Source organism: Topomyia yanbarensis, chromosome 3, assembly GCF_030247195.1.
Source record: "Topomyia yanbarensis strain Yona2022 chromosome 3, ASM3024719v1, whole genome shotgun sequence".
Taxonomy (NCBI): Eukaryota; Metazoa; Arthropoda; class Insecta; order Diptera; family Culicidae; genus Topomyia; species Topomyia yanbarensis.
This window is the reverse complement of record NC_080672.1, coordinates 97,781,513-97,807,184: the sequence shown is the minus strand read 5'-3', so window position 1 is coordinate 97,807,184 and position 25,672 is coordinate 97,781,513. Positions and strand designations below refer to the sequence as shown.

The following is a 25,672-nucleotide window of genomic DNA, read 5'->3' as shown; positions in this document are numbered from 1 at the left end:
TTTGATTCGGAATCCTGAATGGAGTCAGTATGGATTCCAACTCAAATGCAACAACCGATTCTGAAACCGATTTAGTCAGAATCGGTTGTTGCATTTGAATTAGAATCCATAATGACTCCATTCAGAAATCCGAACCGGTTCCGGAATGAGCCAGAATTTCATTTCCGGTTGAACTTTACGATTTGGAGGGGAAATTTTCTAAACCATCTCTTACTATTTTCATAAGACAGTCTTATGAAGTTCATATAAATGCCCGAATATAAATTTATTATAAAATTGCGGACGTTTCTAACTAGAAAACATGGTAGAAATAATGATTTTCATAAAACAGTAATGAAATTCATTACAATTTTCGAATGAATGACATAGTTTTTTTTGTGATATTTGATCTTTTTAACTTACTACAGTCGTGATTCGCTAGTTGGTCACTTTTGAACTTGAGTTTATAACTGAATGATAATTGTTACTAGGGGTGGGCGTAGCGTATTGGTAAATCAATTGCCTTGTACGCAGAGCACCTGGGTTCAAGTCCCGACCCCGCACATAGGGTTAGAAATTTTTCATAAGAGATTTTTCTAACCCGAAGAGGCGAATGACCTTAAGGTTAAAACCTCTATAATCGAAATAAAAAAAAATTATTGTTAATTCTCAAAAAAATTATTGTTACTTCTCAAAAAAATTATTGTTACTTCTCAAATAAATAATTTTCAAATACGCGTCAGACATTAATTATATGCACAAGTAATATCAAGGTTCATGTCAATAATAATCGGATTCCTTCTGGATTTAAAAATCATAACAACTTTTTTAATCCACTTAATAATTTATTGAATAGCATAAAAAACACTGACTTTAGATTTTGTTTCAATTTGTGTGCAAATCTCGAGCTGTTCGCTAAGAAATGCATTAACTAATAAGTGCTAACTAAAACTTATTAGCTCCTGGTCTGTCATCTTTACCAGTACTCGTAAGATCCAATTATGAACTTTTCACAAAGCAACTTTTATCAAAAATAAAATATGCTAGAAAATCAATAACATATCTCATACGAGGTTCACAAGAAAAACTTATTAAATTCATAAACGCATATATTGGAGCAGGGTCATAATGCTGTCTTATGAAATACATAAGGTGGACTTCCATAGAGGGCTTGATTAAAGATAAATAAATTTATTTGCCTGCTTATGATATTCTAAAGAGTTCAATGGAATCGTCATAAAGCTGGTTCATATGCTGAAACTTATGAAATTTTTCCTCGGTGTACTTTTTAGCCCGCGGATATATCGGGGGACTGCCCATTCGATGCATTTCTTTTGCTTCATCTCAAAATTGCCACGAGCAATTTCATTGATATGGCCTGTTGGCCTGAATGGTTTGCCCGCCTGGCGCCAAAATGGTAGAGCAAAACAAAAAGTGATAATATAACTTGGACTGCAGTTTATGGCGAAAAATTCGCCTTAAGTGTGTTTTATCTCATTTTTATTTTTATAGAAACAGTTTAAAATAACGTGATTATCTAGTTCAAGTGTTATCAATCCTGAAGCATGCCTATCTATATAAAAAAGTAAGTAATTTAATTCAAAGAAAGTAATTTAGTTCAAATAAACGTAACTGTCAACCTCAGTTCGACATTCTTCACAATGGTCGATCTGTCAAACGAAAAGGTCAACATAGGCTAGACGTGTCGTGAGTTTTCGTGTTCGTCAGAAATAAAATCGAATCTTGCGGTAATCGTTCATTTCTGGCATCCATCGTGTTTCTCTACATCCTCCCACGATGGGTCCTCCAAAAAAATCTTCAAAGAAAGAACGTGCGACAGCTGGATCCAGCGGTACCACCTCCAGTGCCGCCGGGGGTTTTGTGGAAAATAGGTGGAACAAGAAACGTAGAGCGGAAGATGAAGCGTACTCCGCACTGACCACCGATGACGACGACAGCAATCTGGATGGTGAGTTTGTTCCGGATGCGGCCACCAAAAACGCCGAGAAGAACGACGACGCCATTCAGGAGGATGAATACGGAGCAAAGGACTATCGGTCACAGATGGAGCTGAAGCCGGACAATGCTTCGCGTCCGCTGTGGGTTGCTCCCAATGGGCACATATTTTTGGAATCTTTTTCTCCGGTTTACAAACATGCGCACGATTTTTTGATAGCCATTTCGGAACCGGTTTGTCGGTATGTAATTATATTCTTGCATTAGGGTGTAAAATAACCGTGCATCCATTTCAGTCCGGAACACATTCACGAGTACAAATTAACAGCGTACAGCTTGTACGCTGCTGTTTCCGTAGGACTGCAAACGCACGACATCATTGAATATCTGAAGCGTCTCAGCAAATGCACTGTTCCGGAAGGTATTCAGGAGTTCATTCGTCTATGTACACTCTCCTATGGAAAGGTGAAACTAGTACTGAAGCACAACAAATATTTCGTGGAAAGTCCACATCCGGAAGTGCTGCAGAAATTGCTGAAGGATCCGGTTATTCAGTCTTGTCGGTTGCGTCGGAATAACGAGGAAGGTGATGGTTTCATTACACAAACTATGGAAACGAAAGGTATCACTGCATTTGGAACGACCAAGATTGGACCGGCTACAACAGTGCCAGCTGTGGATGGCGAAAAAGTGGTTGAACCCGAAGCAACAGCATTGGCAGTTCCGGAGGACATTACCAATTTTTACGATAAAATGGACAACGAGGAGGAAGAAGAGGAAGCAAACTTTAATACAGTCTCTTTTGAAGTTAATCAGGAAAAGATAGAAGTTCTGCAGAAGCGATGTATTGAAATTGAGTTCCCACTGCTGGCAGAGTATGACTTTCGAAATGATACGATCAACGCTGATATCAATATTGATTTAAAACCGGCGGCTGTGCTGCGTCCTTATCAGGAGAAAAGCTTGCGGAAAATGTTCGGCAATGGACGAGCTCGTTCAGGAGTCATTGTACTTCCCTGTGGGGCGGGTAAATCTCTTGTAGGAGTAACGGCTTGTTGTACTGTTCGCAAACGAGCCTTGATTTTGTGCAACAGCGGTGTTTCGGTTGAACAATGGAAACAGCAGTTCAAAATGTGGTCCACCGCCGATGATAGTATGATCTGTCGGTTCACATCCGAAGCAAAGGACAAACCAATGGGATGCGGAGTTTTAGTTACGACCTACTCTATGATCACACATACTCAGAAACGTTCCTGGGAGGCAGAACAAACTATGCGTTGGCTGCAAGAGCAAGAGTGGGGTATTATGGTTCTGGACGAGGTGCACACCATTCCGGCAAAAATGTTCCGAAGAGTCTTAACAATCGTTCAGTCTCATTGCAAACTTGGTCTAACCGCCACGCTGCTTCGAGAGGACGACAAAATCGCAGATTTAAATTTTCTTATAGGTCCTAAATTATACGAAGCCAACTGGCTTGAACTGCAGAAGCGCGGTTACATCGCCCGTGTCCAATGTGCCGAAGTGTGGTGCCCGATGGCTCCGGAATTCTACCGCGAATACCTCGTAACTAAGACCTCCAAAAAGATGCTATTGTACGTCATGAATCCGGCAAAATTCCGCGCTTGTCAATATTTGATCCGTTACCATGAGAAACGTGGCGACAAGACAATTGTTTTCAGCGATAATGTGTTTGCCCTGAAACACTACGCCATCAAAATGAACAAACCGTATATCTACGGACCGACCTCGCAGAGCGAACGAATCCAGATCCTGCAAAATTTCAAATTTAATCCTAAAGTTAATACCATATTCGTGAGTAAAGTGGCTGATACTAGCTTCGATTTACCGGAAGCAAACGTGCTTGTTCAAATTTCTTCGCACGGTGGCTCCCGACGACAGGAGGCTCAACGTCTCGGTCGTATTCTGCGTGCCAAGAAGGGGGCAATCGCCGAAGAGTACAATGCCTTCTTTTATACACTCGTTTCTCAGGATACGCTGGAGATGGGCTACTCGCGCAAGCGACAGCGGTTCCTGGTAAATCAAGGTTACAGCTACAAGGTGATTACACACCTGGCGGGGATGGACAGCGATACGGATTTGTTCTACAAAACTCGGGATGAACAGGGGCAGTTGTTACAGCAGGTGCTTTCTGCTTCGGACATGGACTGCGAGGACGAACGAATTCCTGGCGAAGGAGGTGGTGCCCCAAGACCGGGAGGTTCCAAGCGGACGGGTGGACTCAGCTCTATGTCCGGTGCGGATGACGCAGTGTACCTTGAGTTCCGGAGGAAGAAGGAACATTTACATCCGTTGTTCAAGAAATTTAGAGGATAAGACGGTACGATGGAAGGCTTTTTGTTACAAATAAACTTAAATATGTTTTGAAATGAGAATTGCTCTTTTTTGACTGTTGTCCGGTCCTCCCTTGATTTTGTGGAGGTTGCAGAGTTGCCTCCTCCAGTGGCTAAGAAAAATGAGCAATGGTTTCTAATTTGAAGTAAGAGAAGCTGCCAACGAGTTGGCTACTTCATTTCCGCTGATTCCGCTGTAGTCTGGTACTTCCACAGCCTGTATGTAAGGGTAGCGTGTCGTTCCCTTTTCGGATGTAGAGTCAAAATGATAGTCGGTATTTCCTCTGATCTTCTTGCAATCGCGAGACTGATGGCAGCAGCTTCTGTCGAGAAACCGGAGCAGCTTGTGAGGTAGCGGTAGGCCAGATCAGCTCCTATTCCGCAGATCCACACTCTCTCGCAGACTCTTTCTTGAACCAATTGTTGGTTCATCAGCTCTAGGAGTGTGGCCTGAGCGACCTCGGTGGGGGAGAGCCTCCTCGCAGCGACCTGGATAGGTTGGTGTTGGTGTTCGCACTTCTTGTGTACCAGGGTTGGTCCCGGATTCTGTGGAGGTGAGCTATATCTGGAAGGTCTGTGCCGGTGTATTCTAGGAATATATTTCGAGTCGTTGTCAGGAGGGCGCAAGTATTACCAAAAGTTCTTTCGAGGAATTTCAGAACGCGCCTGAGTATGATGTTGGCGGCCGCCCACTGAAAAAGGAGAATGCCAGCTTCGACACAGGTTGCTTCGGCGGGAGTGCATGGCAGTAGGTTAGAGGCCAACCGAGAAGTTCCGTTGTACTGGAGAGCAAGGATCCTCACAAGCCCGTCCAAGTCGTGGCTTTTTGCCATAGAATCTGCTATTGATAAGTACACTGCCGATGTTCAGATCAGTCCTCCTGTTCCATGTCGGATGCCGGGCACTAATGGTTCAAATGAGGCGTTTCCTGCTCTCACTCTCGTTTGACAGTTCGGAAGTGCGATACGAAAGTGAGACGACGGTCCAGCGTGATACCGAGGATTTTTGGTTCTCTGTGGAAAGGGATAAGTGTATTTCTGAGTTTGACCGGTCTGTTGGGAATTGCAGCAGTGTCAAACTGAGCATTTGGCGGCGGCTATGTTGAACCCCACTGCTTCAGCCCATTTTTCGGAGGCGTTTACTGCGGATTGAATCCACACACGAGCGATCGATCCTCCCACTACGACGATTGTGATGTCGTCGACGTAGACGAAAACATCAGCTTCTCCGGCAGAGATGCAAAGAGGGAGTCGTTGCTGACGAGGAATAAAGTGACGGCGAGGACGGATCCCTGTGGGGTGTACCGTTTTCTTCCACATATGTTCTGGACTGAATGCTACCAACTCCCACTCAGAAGACACGATTGTTGAGGTAGTCTTTGATGTAGTTCTCCAGGTTTCCAATGACTCTCCAGCTAGCTAGTTACCGGAGAACCTCCTCGCGGTAGACTGTGTTCTAGGCCTTGTCCAATTGGTTATATTGGCACTGTCCAATATTGCTATGCCGGCATGCAGATCGTCCGCCAGGGCATGCCGCAGGATTTCTCCAAAGGCTCCGGGGTGGGCTCCAGTCCCACCCCGGAGCCTTCCCAGAAATGCTAATTGGTGCTGGTCAAGACGGTCAAGTGTTTTCATCGAGGTAGGTCATAAGCCGTTTGTTGACCTACGATCCGTAGTTTTTCGACGTACGGGGAGTGTCACCCTTCTTTGGTCTGGGGATTACAAGAGCCATTTTCCAAGTGAATGAGATAGATTGGCCATTCCAGATGCGATTCAAACATTCCAACCAGTGATGCCAGTACATCTAGTACATTTATCTAGAAAGGTACATATTTTTGAAGCATTTTTGGTACAGATAACAGATTTTTGTAAAAAGTACAGATTGGTTTGCTTTGCTTTGTACAGATGGCAAGGTAAAATAATTTAACCCAGTAAACAGCAGGTACATTGAGCTAGGCAGCAGTGATGACAAGAATCTGAAGTGGAGCTGGTACTGATTGACCTTGAACTGAAGCTGACATTATAATGCGATATGCGAGAAACCTGCTTCCAGCAAATCAAAGGGATGATGTCTACGTGAAAGCCAAGCGAATCTTCTCGGAGCACATACGTTACTCTGACCTGTTCCATTTGAATTCCTGCAAGCAGATTTCGCGCAGCCTTTTGATATTACCAGCCCCATCTCAGCTTCTCGCCGCCACTCTGTTGACCACCTTTGGTTGCAAACAAAGTGGCAGCGAGAATTTGAGCTGGAACTGATATTGACATTACCCAGTCAAACTCATCCGGAATTCTAACTGGTTTTTTGCGGAATTCCAGCTCAACCGAGTCAGAATGTCTGGTTTGATTTCCCCGAATGAAATATATGTATAAGAAAAATGACTTCAACCCTAGAACGTTGCACTGAGGTACAAATGTATCCCACGCCTTCTTTGGACCCATGTAAAGACGAGAATTCGGCATTTTCCGACCTGGGACCCTAACCATAATTCAATTTAGAGTTCCTAGTAAGAGTAGGAAAAAGTGGTATAGCCAGTTTGCTTATAGCCTTCGTAGAAGCAGGTGTCAAAGTTGGCATGGGGTACATTTGTACCCCAGTGTACGGTTGCCGTTAGTATTTCGTCAGGTTTCGTACTGTCAGTGGAAATGTGATTCGTGACGATACCAGTTTAAATACTGATTGTTTTACTACACAAGTAACAATTAGTATTTTATAATCGTTTTTATTCATTTATTCAGTAACGTTGCGTGTTACCAATGTATTACTGGCCAGAAATATTTTTTCATTTCAATTTCCACCCCGTGGTATTTTCCAAAACCCGATTTTTAAACATTCACTCTTCCAAATATTTGCACTTTTTAAAAAATATAGAAATTCCATTTTATAGCGTTTTAAAACCATTCTTTCAACTTTTGGAATCATTTAATTTTTTTCAAATCAGTTGAAAATTCGCAAAGTTATAGTAATGTTTATGAAAAAAGTCAAAACCGCGATTTATTAAATTTTTATTTTGTTCAAACCAATTTATGTATCATTGATTCAAAAAATTCCGTACTTTTTCTTACACAACTGTTTTCGCAATTAAAAAACGAAGAAAATGATGTATTATGCATTTCCTTTGTTTGCAATTTAACCTGCGAAAATTGCGATCAAGCGCTTGGGGTACATTTTTACCCCAGTGCAACGTTCTAAGGTGGAAAACGCAAGTGCAACGTTCTATGGTTAAAACAACCTTGTTATTGTTTGGGTGTTTGGGATTCTGTACCCAAAGAGTACAGATAGAAAAGATTTTTCAACTCCCGGTACAGATTTAATTGTGGAAACACTGATTCCAACAGCACTCTTCTAACCTCATCGGAGTTGCTGTGGATGGTAGCGAGTGTTGCCGTTAATTCTATCTCGGAGAACGCTCTGTTGAAGTCTTGTCCGGAGTCCGGTTGGAAGAATATGGGCGCTCTCCCAAGTCTTCTGGATCGTGCTAAAAGGTTGGAGGGAGGGCAGCGTTGTTTCTTGGGGTTCAACTGTTGCGGTTCCGTTTATTTCGTAGGAGAAGCCGACTTGCCTTCTTTTCCCGCTGAGGGCATTCATTCTCCTACAAAGCTCGGGGGTGGAAACATCCCTTTAAGAAACGCGTTCCAGCTCTTGATCTTCAAAGACTTCGTAGCCCGGTTTCGTGATCCACGATACTCTGTAGCTTTTTGCTCTTTCGTGGGGTGGCTAGCAGGGGTCTTTTTCAGTATCCGGAGTGCTTTGCTGCGGCCTTTGATGGCTTGACTGACTGACTGACGAATTTAGTCATTAGTTGGTCGGGTGTGTATTCACGGCCTGGTGCGAAGGAGTCCGAGACTGCCTCCTTGTAGGCGACCCCGTCCGCCTGGTCATATAGCCAGCGCTGACGGCGAGTCGTGGCTGTTGGTATGCAGTCGTACGCTATTTGAATTGGTCGCTATTTCCGGTGTCTTGGCGGCGAGAACGGACCAACCACAGGCCCCAGCGAGCTCCGCGGAACAGAAGTATATGTCCAGTACTGAAGAGTACAATAGTACAATAGCGTTACATTCTGCCATGACTTCGAAAGTTTGGTTGCCCCGTTGGTCGCTTCTACCAGATCCATACAGCGGTTGATACGCGTTGCAGGCTCCATCACCTCGTAGGAGGTGTCTAGTTCCTCCAGCATATTGTTTTAAACCGATATTTCGCACTTCGGTGAGGATGTAGACGGAGGCCACTGTACATCTGACCGGGTAGGATATGATTTGTGTCGCGCTTTAAGCTCCGTGTTGAGTTATACCGGTGTTGATGAAATGTCGATCCGGATACCGAGGCCAATGGTGTGAAAGATATCTTCGCTTCTAGTCTCCCACTAGTATCGGTTACCCAGCCACGGTTCGGGATTGATCCCGTCCCGGGTATGAGTTTCTGGGAGAGTCTAGCATATTGGTTGATGTTGAGCATTTGGCTACTGTAGGTCTCCCAAGCAACTCCGGAGGCCGTTCATGTTTCACTGTAAAACGAGTGTGAGCCGTAAGGTGTGTGGTCGGACTCTCCTTCTTCGCTTCCTCTGACAGGAGGGTTAGCGTGAGGTTTCGACTCGCCGATAATATCGCTGATTTGTGAGATGGGACTCCATTCTGTTGATGTTAGCTCGGTGGTCCCCATACACGGTCTTCCGTTGGTGAACAGAACAGCGGACGGAGAATGGTTGTATCCGATGAACTGTGGGTAATCGTTGCTGTCTAGAAAGGCAGCAGGGGCGATAATCTGGTTCAGGTTGAGTAAATTGGGGAGGCGACTTGCCCAAAAGGGAGCTACGTCCTCTGCATCGGCTGCCGCCTGATGCTCGTCGACTATGGTCGGTACTAGCCCAGACAGGGCCGATACTGGAGGGAAGACTTTTTCCCTCACTAAACAGCTGGCGATTTCGGTAATGTGTTGGAGGCTGTACTCGGTCGGCCTTTGATTAGGTCTGGTGCTAGGTCATGAGGGGCGTACCTCGGTTGAATTGTGCTGGAGTTCACCAGCGGACCTCGGTATTCCTTCGTTGTTTCCCCAGCGAGGGAAATGGCGAGTAGTTGTGCTGAGCCATCTGGAATTATTTCAGAAGCGTACGGCTGTTCGTTGATGGGTAAATGAGTGTTGAACCTTACCCGGTGAGAAGCCGGGTCCCCTGCACCGGAAGTTTCCAGAGGATCGTCGAATGTGATCGATACTACCACAGACAGGGCCAATTCCGGAGAGAAGACTCTTCCTGTCTAAAAAGCTAGCGATTTCGAATGATTTGTTTGAGACTGAGTCCTCGATCGGTCTGCTAAAGAATTTTGTGCTGCTGGGCTCTGCTGTCAGTGGTGGTGCTTTAGTAGACTATCAAACTGCCCTTTTAGTTACCGCAGTGGGTGCGGCAAGGGGTCCACAAGGGGATAGGTTAGTTGTCGCTTCCATCGGTTGCCAGTTAAGGAACCTTATTGGATTACGAAGAGCATCTGGCGGTGGGGTTTGGTGCCCGGTGGGCTAAGATTTCGGTGCAACACCTGGGTGGGGGCAGGCGAGTTGATGTGCTGAGCTGTCTGGAAATAGTTCAGAAACGTTCGGCTGTTCGTTGGTTGGAACTTACCCGGAAGAGTGCCAGGTCCCCTGCACCGGCAGCCGCCGCAGGATCGTCGACTGTGGTCGATACTAACCCGGACAGGGCCGGTACCTGGGGTAGGTATTGGTTTCCGATGGTTTGTTGGGGACTATTTCCCAGAGTGGGTCACGGTATTGCATGGGTTTGTTGGTATCAAGGTTGTTGTTTAGAACTGTGTCAGTTGCAGCTGTTGGTGGACCCTTTGTTCTTGTTGGGTCCTTTGGTTTTGTTGTTTGGTGCATAGTTTGGTTTACATATTGTTTTGATTTCCTGGTTTTGATCTAACTGGTGTTGTTATTTTAGTGGTTTTTCAATCCGAAATGAGCTTGGGAGCAATCGACTTGGTTTCGGCATTTCATGTTCTGCGGTTGATTGGGTTTTGGTGTTTTCGATGCGGTCCTTCCTGGGGGTTTCCGGTTAGGTTTCTTTGGTGTTCTTTGTCGATCGGGCTGTGAGATTTGTCTCTGCAATCGGTTTCTCTAGTTGTTTCTGTTACGGCTGGATCTCCTTTTACCGGAGCATGGAGTTTCTGGAGTTGCTTTCTATCGATCAACGTTAATCTCGGGTCTCAGATGTTTACCGGGTGTCCCCATCGGCTTGGGGTTTTCGCCTACTTTTTTGGGCATAAGGTGTTTTTTAATATCTTCGAGAGATTTTCTTAACGCCACCATTTAAATTTTTAGTTCCTTGTTTTTATTTTCGAGGAGATTAATTCGTCGTTGAGGCTTTTGATTTCATCGTTCCTGGGTGCCGCCGACGATCGGTTTGCTACCAGTTTCTTGAGTTTATCTACATCCTCCGTCAGAGCGCGTTTGGTTAGGTCCCTTTCATCAGCTGTGGGCGCGAGGTTTTTTTTTTGAGAGCGTCTGCAAAGGTATTTTTGTTGATGATTTGGTTGGCCAGTGCTTTGGTCTCGAGAAACGTTAGGTCTCTATCGGTTTAAAGTTTAGAGATTCGGGCTTTCGTCATCTGAACAGGGCACCGTCGATCCCTGGCTGAATGCTTTGGACCGCAGTTAATGCATGCTCCTCGTTGCATGGGAGGCACAGCTCTTTTCGATTGTATACCTTTAACCCATGTCCAAATTTTCCCCCACGGAATTATTGCATCGAGCTGGGGCAGTATCTGGGTCTGATTTGACAGCGCACCACATCTACAAAGCTTTCTGCCGGCAAATGGGATCCGGAGAAAGATAGTACCGCAGGAACGGTGTGTTTGCAGAGCTACCGTGAACCATATTGGTGATCCTTAGACCTTCTATGACCCTGCTCTTTCAGCACTTCCAAGATGGACGACGTCTCCATGTTTGCGGTGTCAAGGTCAAATAATAGGCCTTGCGCTTTGTTTGGAAATAATATCGACCTTCTGTCCATCGATTAACTAATCTATTTTCAGCAGCCTGTCGTATGCTCTTTTGGAGGAGATTTGGAAGACGTATTGGGTACCTCTCGCCTCTTTCACCGCTGAGACATATTTTGTTGGTTCCGTTCCTAGGGCGTTCTGGAGGGTTAAATGGGTTAGTAGGAAGCTTCCCGCTTACCCCATTTTCGTCACCACGTGCGGTCGATTTTGTCACCTGAGTTTAGGTAGGAGGGGATTGTGCCACTAGGTGATGGACGCCCTCCCGGGGGCCATTGATTTGCACTAATAAGATCGGTTACACAAGAACTTGTTTGCTTTGGAAAGAAATTACCTGGGAGCTGTGGGTCGGTTCCTGCTGTACCGATCTACTGGTGTTTTTGCTTCGGCTCGAATGATACCAACAGGCCAGTAGGAGGTATGACTCGGCCTTCTATAGTACCTTGTTCGGTTGAGGTTTGTGACTACATATAGAAGTCACATCATAACCGCACATCGATTCGAATCTTTCCCGTTTGGGTTCGCCATTTCACACGCGTTTTTTTATTTAGTTTGAATTTTCAACTTATGGTGGAGGCGCAAGGGGTTCACCGATTTGGAATTCAACTTTTTAATGGAGGTGCGAGTAGTTTGCCTTCTTACGATTCTGTGCTCCTGCTACCTGCTACGATTTTCACTACACTTTTTTCTCATGGAAAAGCCGTAGTATGCCTTAAATTTGGCTGGATGGGACAGGAGACAACCTTTGACGGCTCGGGGTAGCGGAGACACATCTGGAGGCGAGATACGGAATACTTGGGTTTCGCACTACTGATCGGTTGATGGGGCACTTTACTCGCGTAATTAACTAATTGGTTTGGAGAAGAAGAGGAAAAAGTATTTTCTCCACTTAATCATGAAGGGATCGACAGGAGAAAGAGGGCTGTCCCTACCTCCCAAATATACAGCCATCGCAATTCTCCTCCTGGCTTTCCATAGGTGAAGGTACATCACAACAGCAGCTCCATAGCATCGATCTCCCAACCACGTCGAGAAATTCAATCGGCGAGTCAACATTAAATCGTAGACGTTCACAATGAACATCGTTTTCGTCACCGGCCGTCACCAGTCGCGATAGCAAAGGTTTCTTACTGCAGTGGAACATTCGGGTCTTGCGTTCCAATAACAGTGACTTTAAGTAGATGATCGCCCAATTCGAACCGAGCTTGATAGCGTTACAAGAAACAAAGGTGGACAACAGAGTGATTTCAGCAGATTTCGTCAGTTAACAACTACACTTTACTACTTTAGACTGGGAGGGGTAGGGCTCGCCATTCGAGATGGTGTACACTTCGAGAGACTTGAAGTCGGTGGCAATATTCGACCAATCGTTGTTCCAATAGAACTACCACATCAAATGATGGCGCTGTCGATCTATATCCCTCCCAGTACTCAACAGTGTCACGAGCAGCAGGGTGATTTCTTTGAGCACGGTCCCACGTCCGGTGCGTGTACTAGGTGACTTCAACGCGCATCATACATGCTGGGGCTCCAATAAATTTACCGCACTAGGTTACTTTATCGCAGGGAAAACGTTGTCGGAACGAACTAGTCACCCTCAACGATGGATCGCATACCCGGATTGTCGCGAAGATATCTACAAGTTCCACTGCGATGGAGATGTGGCAGATAGTGAACAAGTTTTAGAGGAAAACGTCAGCATCGACGACGGATAAGATGGAAAAAGTAGCTGAAGAACTGGCACAACATTACAGCGAAATTCTCGCCATATACCAACGATACATCACTGACTTCACTCTGCTGCACAAGCTGCTGTGGGCAGTCGATACAGAACGAAGTGGCTATTCAGGCCCAGCCTGCATCGGTTATCCAATGCTTCAGCGACTACCATTGTCAGTGAAAACTGCATTGTTGGAACTCTTCAACAGAACATGGCGCAGTGGCATAATCCCATCCTGTTGGTGTTGTAAATGTAGACACGGTAGAAAAGACAACTGTCGCTTAGTGGTTTACAACAACGAATGAATCTTTATTTTTCTTGTTAGCGTACTAGATATATTGTTTAGAAATGGCCAGTTGGTAGACTGGCTATGTCAAGGTAGTATAATAAAGGTATGGATTTAAAGGTGAAACAACATTATAACATCACTTCCTCCCTGTAGAAACTTCCTGCCAAACGGCTTTCAATCCCAATCGTTTACGTTACCATAATGCTCTTAGTTAATACGTTAGTAGCGATCTATAAGTCCAGTTTACGAGGAGGTCTTCTTTCGCGATTAGATCTACGAATGGAGTCATTGCCTGTCTCAGTAAAAGTTCTTGCTTTTTCACTCTGCTTGGTAGTTGAACCTGAACCAGTAGCACTAGCCGCAATGCTGACAGGCGTCTCAGTATTTTGTTCGGAAGAGTCAATGGAACGTGCATAATCATCTGAAGTGTCCATTGATGATTTAGCAGCGTCCTGCTCGAGTTCCGGGTTAATTGTGAAGTTGTTCCGTGTTGAGTTCAACATGGCGTCGTAATGTCTAGGCATATCGATTACAGATTTGTTTTCTATGTGAGCTCTCCGAATCAAGGGTCCTGGTTTCAACTGGTCAACATGGCGTTTCCACATCCTTCCGTCATCTAGTTTAATCATATAATGAAGTTTTCCCATCTTCTCTGCTACTACCCCAAATCTCCATTTCTCTGAACTCGACAAAAAATCTCGGGCAGCCACACTGTCATTTACCACAAACGATCGCACCTTTTTCTCCTCCCCTCGCGAAGTATTTTGCATGCCAGCACTCGGTATCATTAAGTCAACTCTCGATCGAATCTGTCGCCCAAAAACTAACATCGATGGGCTCTTTCCAGTTGCAGGGTGGACGGTTCGTCTATATGCCATTAATATCTTCTGAAGTGCTACATGGATCTCAGAACGTGGACACTTTAAAGCCTTGATTTTGTCCTTGAAAGTTTGCACATACCGTTCCGCTTGACCATTCGTGGCAGGGTGGTATGGTGCTCCCATCTTATGTGTTATCCCGTTTTTCTTAAGAAATTGCTGAAATTGGTCGGATGTAAACTGAGAGCCTCGATCAGTCACCAATGGCAGCCCAAACGGAGCGAAAAACTCCCTCATCATTTTGATGGTCGTATCCGTAGTAATGTCAGGAATGACTTTTACCTCAGGCCACTTACTATGAGCGTCAACGATGATCAAGAAATACATACCCATGAATGATCCGGCGAAATCAGCATGAATCCTTTGGAATGGTTCGCAAGGACGCTCCCAGCAGTGTACTGCCACTTTCGAAGGGTTACTTCTTGTTTGAGCACAATCGGTACAGTCTCTGGCCAAGTCCTCAATATCTCGGTTGACATTTTCCCACCAGCAGTACGATCTCGCGAGTGACTTCATCCGTGAAACGCCGAAATGGCCGGCATGCAACTCGTCAAGAACTCGGGCTCGCAGAGGAGATGGAACGTACACTCGAATGCCTCTCATCAAGCACGTTCCTTGTATTGTAAATTCGGTTTGATCCGTCCCAAATCTGAAACGTCCATCAACAGCTCTTCCTGTTTTCAATCCTTGAATCAACTCCTTAACGCTTTTGTCTTCGGCAGTGAATCTTCCGAGCTGTCCGTCCACTGTAACTGGAAGGTTTTCAATTTGATTGATCTGAATGATGTCGCTTTCCTCTATTTGTTTCATGGTTAAGATTGGTAACCGGCAAACGTGACATCCCGTCCGCATTTCCGTGGTCTTTTGATGCATGGTAACAAATTTCAAAATCGAAAGATTCAAGAAACACGAAATAATGTTGCATACGCAACGCGCATAATGTAGGTAGGCCTTTATTTGGCGAAAAGATCTGCACAACAGGCTTGTTATCAGTCACGAGAGTAAATTTCCGACCATATAAGTACTGGTAGAATTTTTGAACACCGAATATTATCGCATAAGCCTCTTTATCTATCTGAGTATAGTTCTGTTGAGTAGAATTTAAAGTTTGAGAAGCGCACTGAATTGGACGCTTAGTACCATCTGGGTAGATGTGACTTAATACCGTTCCAACACCGTACGGCGAAGCATCGGTAGCTAACACTAATGGTAGATTTACATCGTAATGTACAAGCATTCGATCAGACTGCATCTCCGCTTTAACCCATTCAAAGGCTTTCTCACAGTCATCTGTCCAAACGAACGGTATCTTGTCCTTTAAAAGGTTATTTATAGGGTAAAGTTTTGTACTCAGACTTTTCATGAATCTACCGCAGTAATTCACTAGACCAAGGAACGCTCGGACCTGTTCACGATTCTCAGGACGTGGCATTTTCTGAATAGCTTCTACCTTCTGCAGCATATTATGTATGCCTTGACTATCAATAATGTAGCCACAATATTGAATGCTATCAGCAAAGAACTCGCATTTGGTCAGATTGACGCGCATGTTGTGGTCTTGGAATCTTTTCAAAACCTCACGTAATCTGCGAAGATGCGTTTCATCATCCGGTTCGGTAATTTTTACGTCGTCCAAAAACACAGATACTCCGGGAATTCCTTGCAGAATTTGGCATTTCGCTCTGAAAGATTGCAGGTGCAGATGCAACTCCGTACATCAACCTTGTCGGTTAATACAGTCCGAGATGCGTATTCAGGGTTAGCATCGCTTGATTCTCCGCACGAACTTGCATCTGTAGATATGCTTGAGCAAGATCAAGTTTGATGAACTTCTTCCCTCCCGCCATGTTTTAAAACATCTCATTTATAGTAGGCAAAGGATGTTCGTCAACTAGTAAACTCTTATTTACCGTAAGCGTATAATCCCCACACAGTCGAACCTTGTTTGCAGACTTCATCACCGGTACGACAGGAGTGGCCCACTCACTATGGTTTACTTTCAACAGTATACCATTTTCCTCCATGCTGAGGATTTCCCGTTCCACAGTATCGCGAATTGAGAACGGTAAGGTACGAGCTTTAAGAAAAAATTGGCTTTGAATCAGGTTTAATGTGCAATGACGCTTGAATTCCATTAATTTTACCGACAGACTCTTCAAAAACTGCAGGGAACTCCCTCATTAATCCCTTTACAGCTTGTGGTAGCGGGTTGCACAAGGAAATCCTATCTACGGAATCGAAACGCATAATGTTATTCCAATCCAACTGCAGCGCACGCACCCATTCACGACCCAACAACGGATTTCGCTTGGTATCGACCACGAACAAACGTAACTGATTGCTCTGGCCGTTATACGCAACCTCCGCATCAACAATACCGTAAACTCTAATTTTATTCCCACAATAACTTCGTAACTCAATATCAGTTGGCTGTAATGGTAAATTTGTCAAAAACTTGAGTCTGTCAGCATTGCTTATTAAAGACATTGGGGATCCACTATCAACCTCAAGTTTGATTGGTGAGCCATCTACCCTAACCTTGAGATTAATTTTTGATAAGTCTTTCGAATTGTGTTCTAATTTGCATATATCAATCACATGAATTTCATCTTCGTCCGAGCAGTCTGATTGTGAGGCACCACCACCCTCCACTAGGTTCGTCGAATGTTTCTTTGGCTTGTACTTGTTCGCATTACTTTGGCTATAATTCGGTTTAGAACTGAGACGCACCCGCTTTAGGTGTTCTTTCTTTTTACATAAACTGCAAATTTTGTCTCTGTGCTCGCACTTGTTGGCCAAATGTCTCTCACTTCCACAACGGAAACACAAATATTTCTTAGTAGCAAAATCGGTTGTATACTCCTGTCTTATCGGAAACTTCCCCTTATCCACCAAGTTCACATCCTGCATTCGTCGATTAAGCACGTCGGCCCCATCACCGGAGGACTCTATGGATAACGCAGTTTGCTTTGCCTTATCATAAGTTAAATCTCTCTCTTCGATCAAGCGTCCCTTAATCCGCTGGCTTCTCAGGCCAAACACCAGCTGATTCCGCAAACCTTTCGACAAGTAATCGCCAAAGTTGCAATATTTCGCCTCCCGCTGCAGTGCTGTGATATATTCTGTAATCGATTCACCTTCCCGTTGTGTGCGTTGACGAAACTTAAAAAGCTCAACCATCTCTAACGGTTGTGGGTCGTAGTACTCTCCCAAGGCTGTAACGATTTCAGCATAGGTTTTCGTTTCCGGTTCAGCTGGTGACATATGATCACACAGTAGATTGTACGAATCGGCACCCATGTAATGAAGCAGCATATTTCTTCTATTGTTCTTAGGTATTCCGAAAATCTGACAAGCGCCTTCAGATCGCTTCACCCATCTTGACCATTTTGATTTGTTTTTGTCAAAAATGGCTCAAACGCAAACATAGGCGAAACTATAGACACTCATAGTAATAGACCAGCGAAGGTACTTTTATCGAGCCAAACTAGGGACGTTTCGATAATAAAATACATCGATACTTAGAATCGATACTGGTATCGAATGCAAGTACTGATACTTTCGATATAATCGTAGTCGTAGTATCGATACTTGAAAGTATCGCCATTCGATTCCGCACTTTTACCACAGACTAACAGACATAACACTATGAGGGAATTCCCATAAAAACATCGATCCGGCAATTTTCCCAGAACACTAGCTCCACCTTTTATGCACAGTCCCAAACACTCATTTGCTGATGGGTTACCCCTCAGGTTTGGGAACAATTTTTCACTAGTGGTCTATCCCCCATCTGCTTGTTCATAGGTCAGTGGCGTCATAATTTCAAATGTGGGCACAGTCCCAACTACAAATATATTTAAAATGACCGTTAAAGCGGGCGAAGCATTGTTTTCGAGTGTTATGTCTGTTAGTCTGTGCTTTTACAGTAGCTTAATTCCCTGAATTAGGTAATCTGCAAACCGTTGTTTAGAAATTCAGTAGTGGGTTTTGTCAGTTAACGTTTTGCTCTGCTCCTGGGAACAGAAAAACCCATTCGACAAATATATTTTATTGATTCGTTTGATGTTGGATCCAGTCGACGATTATGTCAGACGTCGAATGTCAGAAAAGATAAACAATAAATAATTTGGCTGATCAGAAAGTCTCATGGACTGTCAAATAATGGGCAATGTTCGGAATCGATGTTTTAATCAAATGCGATTGGTGCTCCAGTTATTGTAGCAACTCAAATGTAACAACCGATTCCGCGATGGTTTAGCCTGAATAGGTTATCACATTCCACTCGGAAATAATTCCAAAATCGTTCATAATTCCGAATCGAATACTTCCAACTACTGGTTCATTCGATTCTTTTCGATATCGTGAAGATTGTATCGATATCAGTAAAGTATCGTGATTAAAGTATCGATACCAAAAAATCGAGCATCGGAAACAGAAGTATCGATTCCGTACTAGTATCGAAAATATCGCAACGTCCCTAAGCCAAACGAACTGTCAAAATCCGGAGCCAAACGAGCATGACGCCATTCAATGCAAACAAGCAGAACAAGTATTGCGATTTTATTTAAAAAAAATATATTTTGTTATTCACAGTAGGCTTCACTTTTCGTGTTCGTATTGGTATCTCACAATGTTATTTAGAAATATATTTATTGTGTTCAATATAACTACACAAAAAACATTTTACTTATGCTCTTTTTCATCAACTTTGTGTTTCTGAAGAAATTGGATTTTTTCTCAATTTCTTGTTGCTCAGTATCAAACATATAACTTCTCTTTTGATTCATATATTGAACCACTTGAAAACTTATTTTGATAAAAACAGATGATCGAATACAGTCGAGTACGTTCGAGCTTGCACATTTTTGGGTGATGCCAGTTTAACATGCTTGTTTTTCTAGTTGCCAGTTTTGCGGTTTTGCATCCGCGAGTCTATTACTATGAGTGTTTATAGGCGAAACCGCTGCAACCTGCACTTCGGCTAGATTTGACATTATTTATCCTTTTAAGCAAGATCGAACACGAGAAAATGAAATTAAATGTCGAAATAACAGCGCACACGAAGACAATAATATGTCATTTACGCATACTTTCGCGGAAAATCGTGTATACACGATAGCTTCACATGCAGCCTACCAGCAAAATGGTGCCCGCAAGCACTCCGTGCAGTACGATGAGAAGCAATTTGAAAATGTGCATCCTCACAAAAATTCCTCTTTTTCGATGGGCCCCCTTGTGGAGTCCCGATTTTCCGGACCTTTCCTTTCTTCTCGCGCAGGTATACGAGTCGCCAACTGTTGTAAATGCAGACACCGAAGAAAAGACAACTGTCGCTTAGTGGTTTACAACAACGAATGGATCTTTATTTTTCTTGTTAGCGTACTAGATACATTGTTTAGAAATGGCCAGTTGGTAGACTAGCTATGTCAAGGTAGTATAATAAAGGTATGGATTTAAAGGTGAAACAACATTATAACAGTTGGGAACCGGAATTGTCATACCAATTTCAAAGCCAAACTCGAGTGATGCGGGTCCAGCTGCCCTTCCGTCCAATTAGCCTAACCCTTTCATGCCCAACTTTTTTCTAGTTCATGTAGGGTTTCAAAACTATTTTTCTTTGAAAACGGTGGGGTCCACGAAAAGTCTATTTTCATAAAGATAGGTGCTTCCATGGCAGTGCTAGAAGCTGGTCAATTTTTACCTTCTAATGCTCAATACAATTCTCCTAGAATAATTACAATAGTCCAATTACGTCGAAAACGTAGCCAACGACAGTCTAAATTTATAAGTTTTATCAGTTTTCAATAATATTGCATCATAACGAAGTTATATGAAAAAATCATTTTCCGTCGTCAACGTTAACTGTCCCTGGCAGCACTGCTCCGTCGGAATCCAATCAGACTAATTGCAATAACTTCAGTTCTAGAGCTGATCCTTATAATTGCTAATACTCAAATTAAAGGCAATAATCACATTAATGAGCCTTACTTGTTTTTGTGAGCAAATCTCGTCTCAATCAAAAGTTATAACTGTTTAAAAACGTTGTGGTCCACAAACAACATGGGCATGAATGGGTTAACGAGCTTTATGGCGCAGGTTTTCGAACGAATAGTCAATCAACACACCGTTGACTACCAAACTAGAATCGAGCGGGCGTCTTGATAAACGACAACACGCCTTTGTACGGTCGAGGTACTGACACATACCTTGCAGAGCTAGAGAGGTCATTACCCGACCCTGACAAGCACTTCTGATAGCGTCACTTGACTTGTGCAAGGCTTACGAAACCCCCAGTTCTGAAGGCCTATGTCGTATATCCGTTCCCGAGGTAGACACCGTCGAACTGAACACAGAAGATTTCACGGCAAAGTGGACTGACCGCGAGAGCTCGGCTGATCAACGAGCGCTTACCTGGCTGCGAAAGGGCATACCGGGTTAGCACACGAGTTCCTGCTGACGAGGACATCCCCATCCGTATGCAATTGCTGCGGGGTCATTGTAGACGTCCGTCATCTAATACTCCACTGCAAGAAATACGACGAAGCCAGAAAAAAGCACGATATCAACTCGACGAGTTTACGAGACGCGCTATGCCAACGGGACAAAAATGTTAAACTTCCTCAATGACAGGAATTTGTTTAAAAGATGTTGAAATGCAATGTAACATACTCTGAATAATTTTCCTTTCGACGCGAATGCGCCAAATTCGGTGTTAAGTGTCGCAAATAACAACAATCTTATATACGAAAAATTGGTATGTTTTACTAAAATTATTTGTAATATTTCACTGTGGTTTTTTTGGTGGAATTCGTTCAACCTACTACCACTGTTCTTCTACGGCCAAATATTATGAGCATGCACGGTTACAAGAAAACCTCTGAAGCTCATGTTGATCAATTCTTCATCTTCAACACGCAAACACGGATACTCACTGACCCAGATCCGAGTATCACTTACGATTGCTTCGCAAGCACTGCAAAGTTCACTTTTTAACTTGGTTGTCATCAATGTTATTCTGTTTACTTGTACTAATACTAAGCCATACGTTGAATTATTTCCAGCCCGAATCCCGAAAGTGAAATCGAAGAATGGTGCATTGTGGAGCTCCAGGGTGACCTGGAAGTACGTGGAGATCGCGTCATGGCGGGCCAATTCATTGGTGATCTACTTTATAATAAATATGGACAACCGGTAAGATCGCTCCCGCACGCTTTTCTTCACTTTACCTAATACAATCCGATTTTTTTTCAAAACAGATCCTAATCATCGGTCATCATATTCTTCACGGTCGTCTGCAGAAAATAGACAAGCCGCTGCTGGTAGTTGAAAAGTCAGATTTACATACGAGCACAAAAGCAGCGGAGGAAGATGAAACGATGCTGGACATAAGTCAGGTCAGTCACCTAGACAGCACGATCGCGTCGTCCAACCGAACCGTTCTGGATTCAACAGTAGCTGTAGAGCACAAAACCATACCGAAAACCGAGTATCTCGTTCGAGCTGTAGTGAAGCACAAGGTACTGTTCAAGGCACGACCAAAGCCCATTATTGCTAATGTGGCCAAAAGCGTTTAGCTGATAGTAAATTAAGGGTGTAAGTCTTTATTTCTTTGATTTTAGGCTTAAAAAATTATGAGAACCTATCATTAAATGCATGTTGTCAAGAACTACTTTACTGCTTAGAGAAACTCCATTTCCCGTTCTATACCGACAAACTTTAGCTGCTCCGTTGGCCCATATCTGTAGTCGAAGAACAGTTCCTCCCCCGGTTGAATAGCTCGTTTGGCAAAGATTCCGATGCGGTGATCGCCATTGACCATCATCACTTTAGCATAGCAGTTCGGATTGATCGAATGATTGGCGAAACGTATTTTGTTTCCCTTGCGCGTAGCATCTACCACAAAGTCTGTAACGAAATTTTGGTTAAACATGAAATTTACGATTTTCCAAACATCACTCACCATTGTTTAGATTGAACAAAAAGCTGCACATATATTTGTCATAAACCTTTCCTCGACGGTCAGCCTCGTCCTGCGAGATAATCTCCCCACAATACTCCGAAATGAACTCGTTCTTTTGAGCACTTTCCTTCAGGAATATACCCCATCCAGCGACGTCCGACGGTGCCATTAGCAAATGTTTATCTAAAATCAAACAGAATGTGAAGTTTACAAATTAAACTGTTAGTAAAATGTAGGACTCACGCAACGCTCGCTGTACGCTAACATTCTTGCAGGTGATCTTAGATATCTCGTAATGCTCCGCACCACAAGTCTGGCACAGATCCGGATCGCATTCACGAACGGCCAAATAACACGGACACTGCTTGGTATTGCACTGTGCCTTACACCGGCAGCCAGGGAATCGGTTCTGACAGTCGCTGCTGCAGTTGCAAAATTTCTCGCAGAAATTTTGCGCCCCAATACAAGGACAGTTCGCATCGCACTGGCCAGGATGATCGCACGGAGTAAAATTGAACACATGGTTCGAGCTGGAATCCTTCTTCAGCTGAATCTTCCGGCAATGCATCGACCACAACCGGTGCTTCTTCTTCTTCTTGCGTGGCGGAGTATTGTCCTTGTTGGCCTCGATCGGTGGAATATCGGCGGCCTCTTTCTGGGCAAACGTATACACCTGCTGGCAGGTCTTCATTAGCATCGCCTCCGCAATAGCGCAATAATTGTTCAGATAGATTTTCTGCAGCGTCCGGAAGAACGATTTGTCCGAACCGTTCCACTCTTCATCAGCTACACCCAACAGGGTAAGCAGATTGGCAGAATTGTTGACGGAATCGTTACCCGAACGTTGACCGTTGGAACCACTGTTAGTACCATCCTTGCTGCCGAAGGGTGCCTCTTTGCTGTAGCGGCTGCTATCGTTGCTATCCTCGGAACTAGCTTCGTTGCCGGAGTCCATTGGTGTTTTGTTCTTGTTGTCAACAGCCAGGCGCTCTTTCATTCCCTCCTAGAACCGAAAAAATGTATATTGGATTGGAAATCAAACAGATAAACCCAGAGGATCATACTTACCAGTAGCATGTAACAAGATGTACTGCATGGTTTCGTTGATTGATTTAGTTCCGGCCATCGGCGTTTCTGCAAGTTGGGACCAGGATGACAAGCTTGCAGACCTACCCGCAGCAGATGGGAACGAAAAACAAAAACACATTGAAAGTTAATGCAAGTCTCTAAATCGGTACGAAATCGTATCATCGTTTGCTAAATTTAGTAACAGGCATGAATTTTGTGTGGTGCATAGTTTTATGGTAATTTTGTTTCCATGACCAGAGGTAGATAACGGGTTAAACAAATAAAGCTCGGGTTGGTGGTGCTTGGAAAATAGAAAGGGGTTCTGCCCCAATCGCTTCGATTCGTGTACCAATTAAAACACAACCATCAGGATCGAGAGAGTTGAGTGAAAGGAAAATGGATGTTATGAACTTGTGTGACTGACGTTGAGATGGCACGAGACACTAGCGCACATTTGAAGGAAAGCAATGAGTTTGTTGTTTATTTGTTTTAGGAAGATGATAAAGTTTTTTGAACGAAAATTTTAAACGCGTGTTGATCGAACTAAATAACTATTTCGCTAGAAGATTTGAGTATTGAACTTATTTTCTGATCTTTGCGTTGTTTTTTTTGTTTCAATAACTTACGATTCGGCGGCTCGCCAACAAGTGGGTTTCCTGCGGCGCCACATGAGCAGTGTTTTAGTACACGTGTTTTTGTGATATTAATCGATTGAGAAGTTTGGGAGGATCGAAATTTGAATACAAATGTTTAGCCAAAACAGTAGAGCAAATGTAAAATACTTCTAAAACGCTTATAAACAGTGACTTGTTGGCCGAAATATAGAATAAAAGTTAGCAAATTGTTCAAAAAATACTTACGGTGCAAAAAACAGTCATATTTGAAACAACGGCGACAGAAGAGAGTATGGTAAGAGTGAAGCGTTTGCTCACGGGACACTGACTCGGCACGCTTTCCATCGATGTTGGGGGTACATTCTGGAGGCCGTTCAGGATCGACCCGCTCGGTCAGTTCAATGTACTTTTCGCGCAGCTCTTCCGGTGTACCATGGTCAGGGAATTGGGAGCTGATAGCTTGAAAAATAATCGGTGATGGGAAAGGCTTCTCATCGATGACTTCTTTTTTCACTACAACAAAGGGTTCCAACTTAAACTTCGGCAGTGTATCGTCTTTCAGGATCTCACCAACAGTTTCATCTTTGTCCGCTTTAGACTTAGCCCGAGAACCAGAAGCCTGTGGATCTCTGGTTGTTTCCTCAGACGTGTTCTTCGCTGCACTCTTGACCGATTTAGAGCTGTCGTTGCTGTTGGAATCAACATCCCTTCCAGTGTACTGCATCAACGCATGGACCAATTCAACAAAAATCGAATCGTCGATAAAGCTTCCTTCCTTATCACCGTGTACTTTGCCGTCATAATTTTTAATCAGTTCCTCGATGAATGACCCGTCCTGATCCAGCACTTCGTCACCCATATAAGGAATGTTGTGCAGAACCGTTTCGTCTTCTACCATGAAGTTTTGCTGGGTTGGTGCCCAAGTGTACATTGTAGGTATGGGAGTGACTGCACTAATCACACGAATTGGAACTGTTTGATGAACCCCTTCATGATTTATGACTTCAGCTTTTTTCATGCATTCGACGTGTGGAAGCTCAGCGTCATTTTGCGTCCAGACGGCGTTGGAACTCAGCCAGGTGTCATTTTCCTTGACAAGAAGTTCTAGTAATTTTTGGCTGAGAAAATAAACGAATCACTTAAATCTTTAATACGCAAATACCAAACGTATCTTAAAATTCCATTGTAAAACCCTTATGCTAGTAAATTTAAACATATCAATAACACCTACCGATTTCGATTCCAAGCCGACTTGACTTCATCCGCTCGCTTGTGTCGTTTGCTGGCCCTAATTTTCAGATACTCCGATTTAACCCGTTTCTTCCAATCAAGCGTTAATTTGGACCGACTTGTCATTTTGTCTAGTGTGTATAAACAACTAAAAATGCATAAAATGCAAATATTTTACGGCAAATTTTAAAGAAACGCGGTCAATATTTTTGCAGTCTTTGCGATGGACACATCCTGCTCTATCCCGCCTTCACACTCACACAAGTAAAAGTCGAACAACTGTCAAAACAACTGTCGCAAACTGTCCAGGTGGCACATTTAGTTGGCCTAATGAACACCACGCGGTAAATCTGCGGGATACTTAAATATCTAACCAAAGATTTGAAAAAGGCCTAACATAAAGTGTAAACAAATCGAATTGTCATGTTTTCCATTAAAAAATATATAATCGAACACGTACATAATAGACTTTTTTACGGCTCATGTGCGTACACGTCACATGACACAAATACTACATCACTAGCTGGTAGAAAATAATAAACAAAGACGGCAAAGCAAATGGGATTGTTTTCAACCAAGAAGCTTTATTATTGTTCGGAAGACTGGCCGGCAAGAACTTAATGCAACAATTCAATATTAATT

The 25,672-nt window shown here is 43.6% G+C and overlaps 3 protein-coding genes across 5 annotated transcripts; 2 read left to right on the top strand and 1 right to left on the bottom strand.

The window, feature by feature from the left end:
- Positions 1–1,424: 1,424 nt before the first annotated feature.
- On the top strand, positions 1,425–21,808 carry LOC131689101 (chromosome transmission fidelity protein 8 homolog). Its single transcript, XM_058973915.1, has 3 exons — positions 1,425–1,564; positions 21,220–21,349; positions 21,415–21,808. Exons 1-3 carry the CDS (start codon positions 1,545–1,547, stop codon positions 21,730–21,732), a joined length of 468 nt encoding a protein of 155 aa, XP_058829898.1. The 5' UTR covers positions 1,425–1,544; the 3' UTR covers positions 21,733–21,808.
- On the top strand, positions 1,650–4,322 carry LOC131689099 (general transcription and DNA repair factor IIH helicase subunit XPB). The gene is made up of 2 exons (XM_058973911.1): positions 1,650–2,177; positions 2,232–4,322. The coding sequence occupies exons 1-2, from the start codon at positions 1,777–1,779 to the stop codon at positions 4,267–4,269; spliced, it is 2,439 nt and encodes an 812-aa protein (XP_058829894.1). The 5' UTR covers positions 1,650–1,776; the 3' UTR covers positions 4,270–4,322.
- Positions 21,744–25,279, bottom strand: LOC131689100 (histone-lysine N-methyltransferase E(z)). 3 transcript variants are annotated; one of them, XM_058973914.1, is made up of 8 exons: positions 25,032–25,279; positions 24,371–24,918; positions 24,047–24,313; positions 23,813–23,842; positions 23,187–23,287; positions 22,362–23,121; positions 22,119–22,301; positions 21,744–22,063 (listed from the first exon to the last, which is right to left on the bottom strand). In XM_058973914.1, the coding sequence occupies exons 1-8, from the start codon at positions 25,154–25,156 to the stop codon at positions 21,837–21,839; spliced, it is 2,241 nt and encodes a 746-aa protein (XP_058829897.1). In that variant the 5' UTR covers positions 25,157–25,279; the 3' UTR covers positions 21,744–21,836. The 3 variants fall into 3 exon arrangements, with proteins under 3 accessions (XP_058829897.1, XP_058829895.1, XP_058829896.1); XM_058973912.1 differs by having other exon boundaries at positions 24,047–24,918; XM_058973913.1 differs by lacking the exon at positions 23,813–23,842 and having other exon boundaries at positions 24,047–24,918.
- Positions 25,280–25,672: the final 393 nt, after the last annotated feature.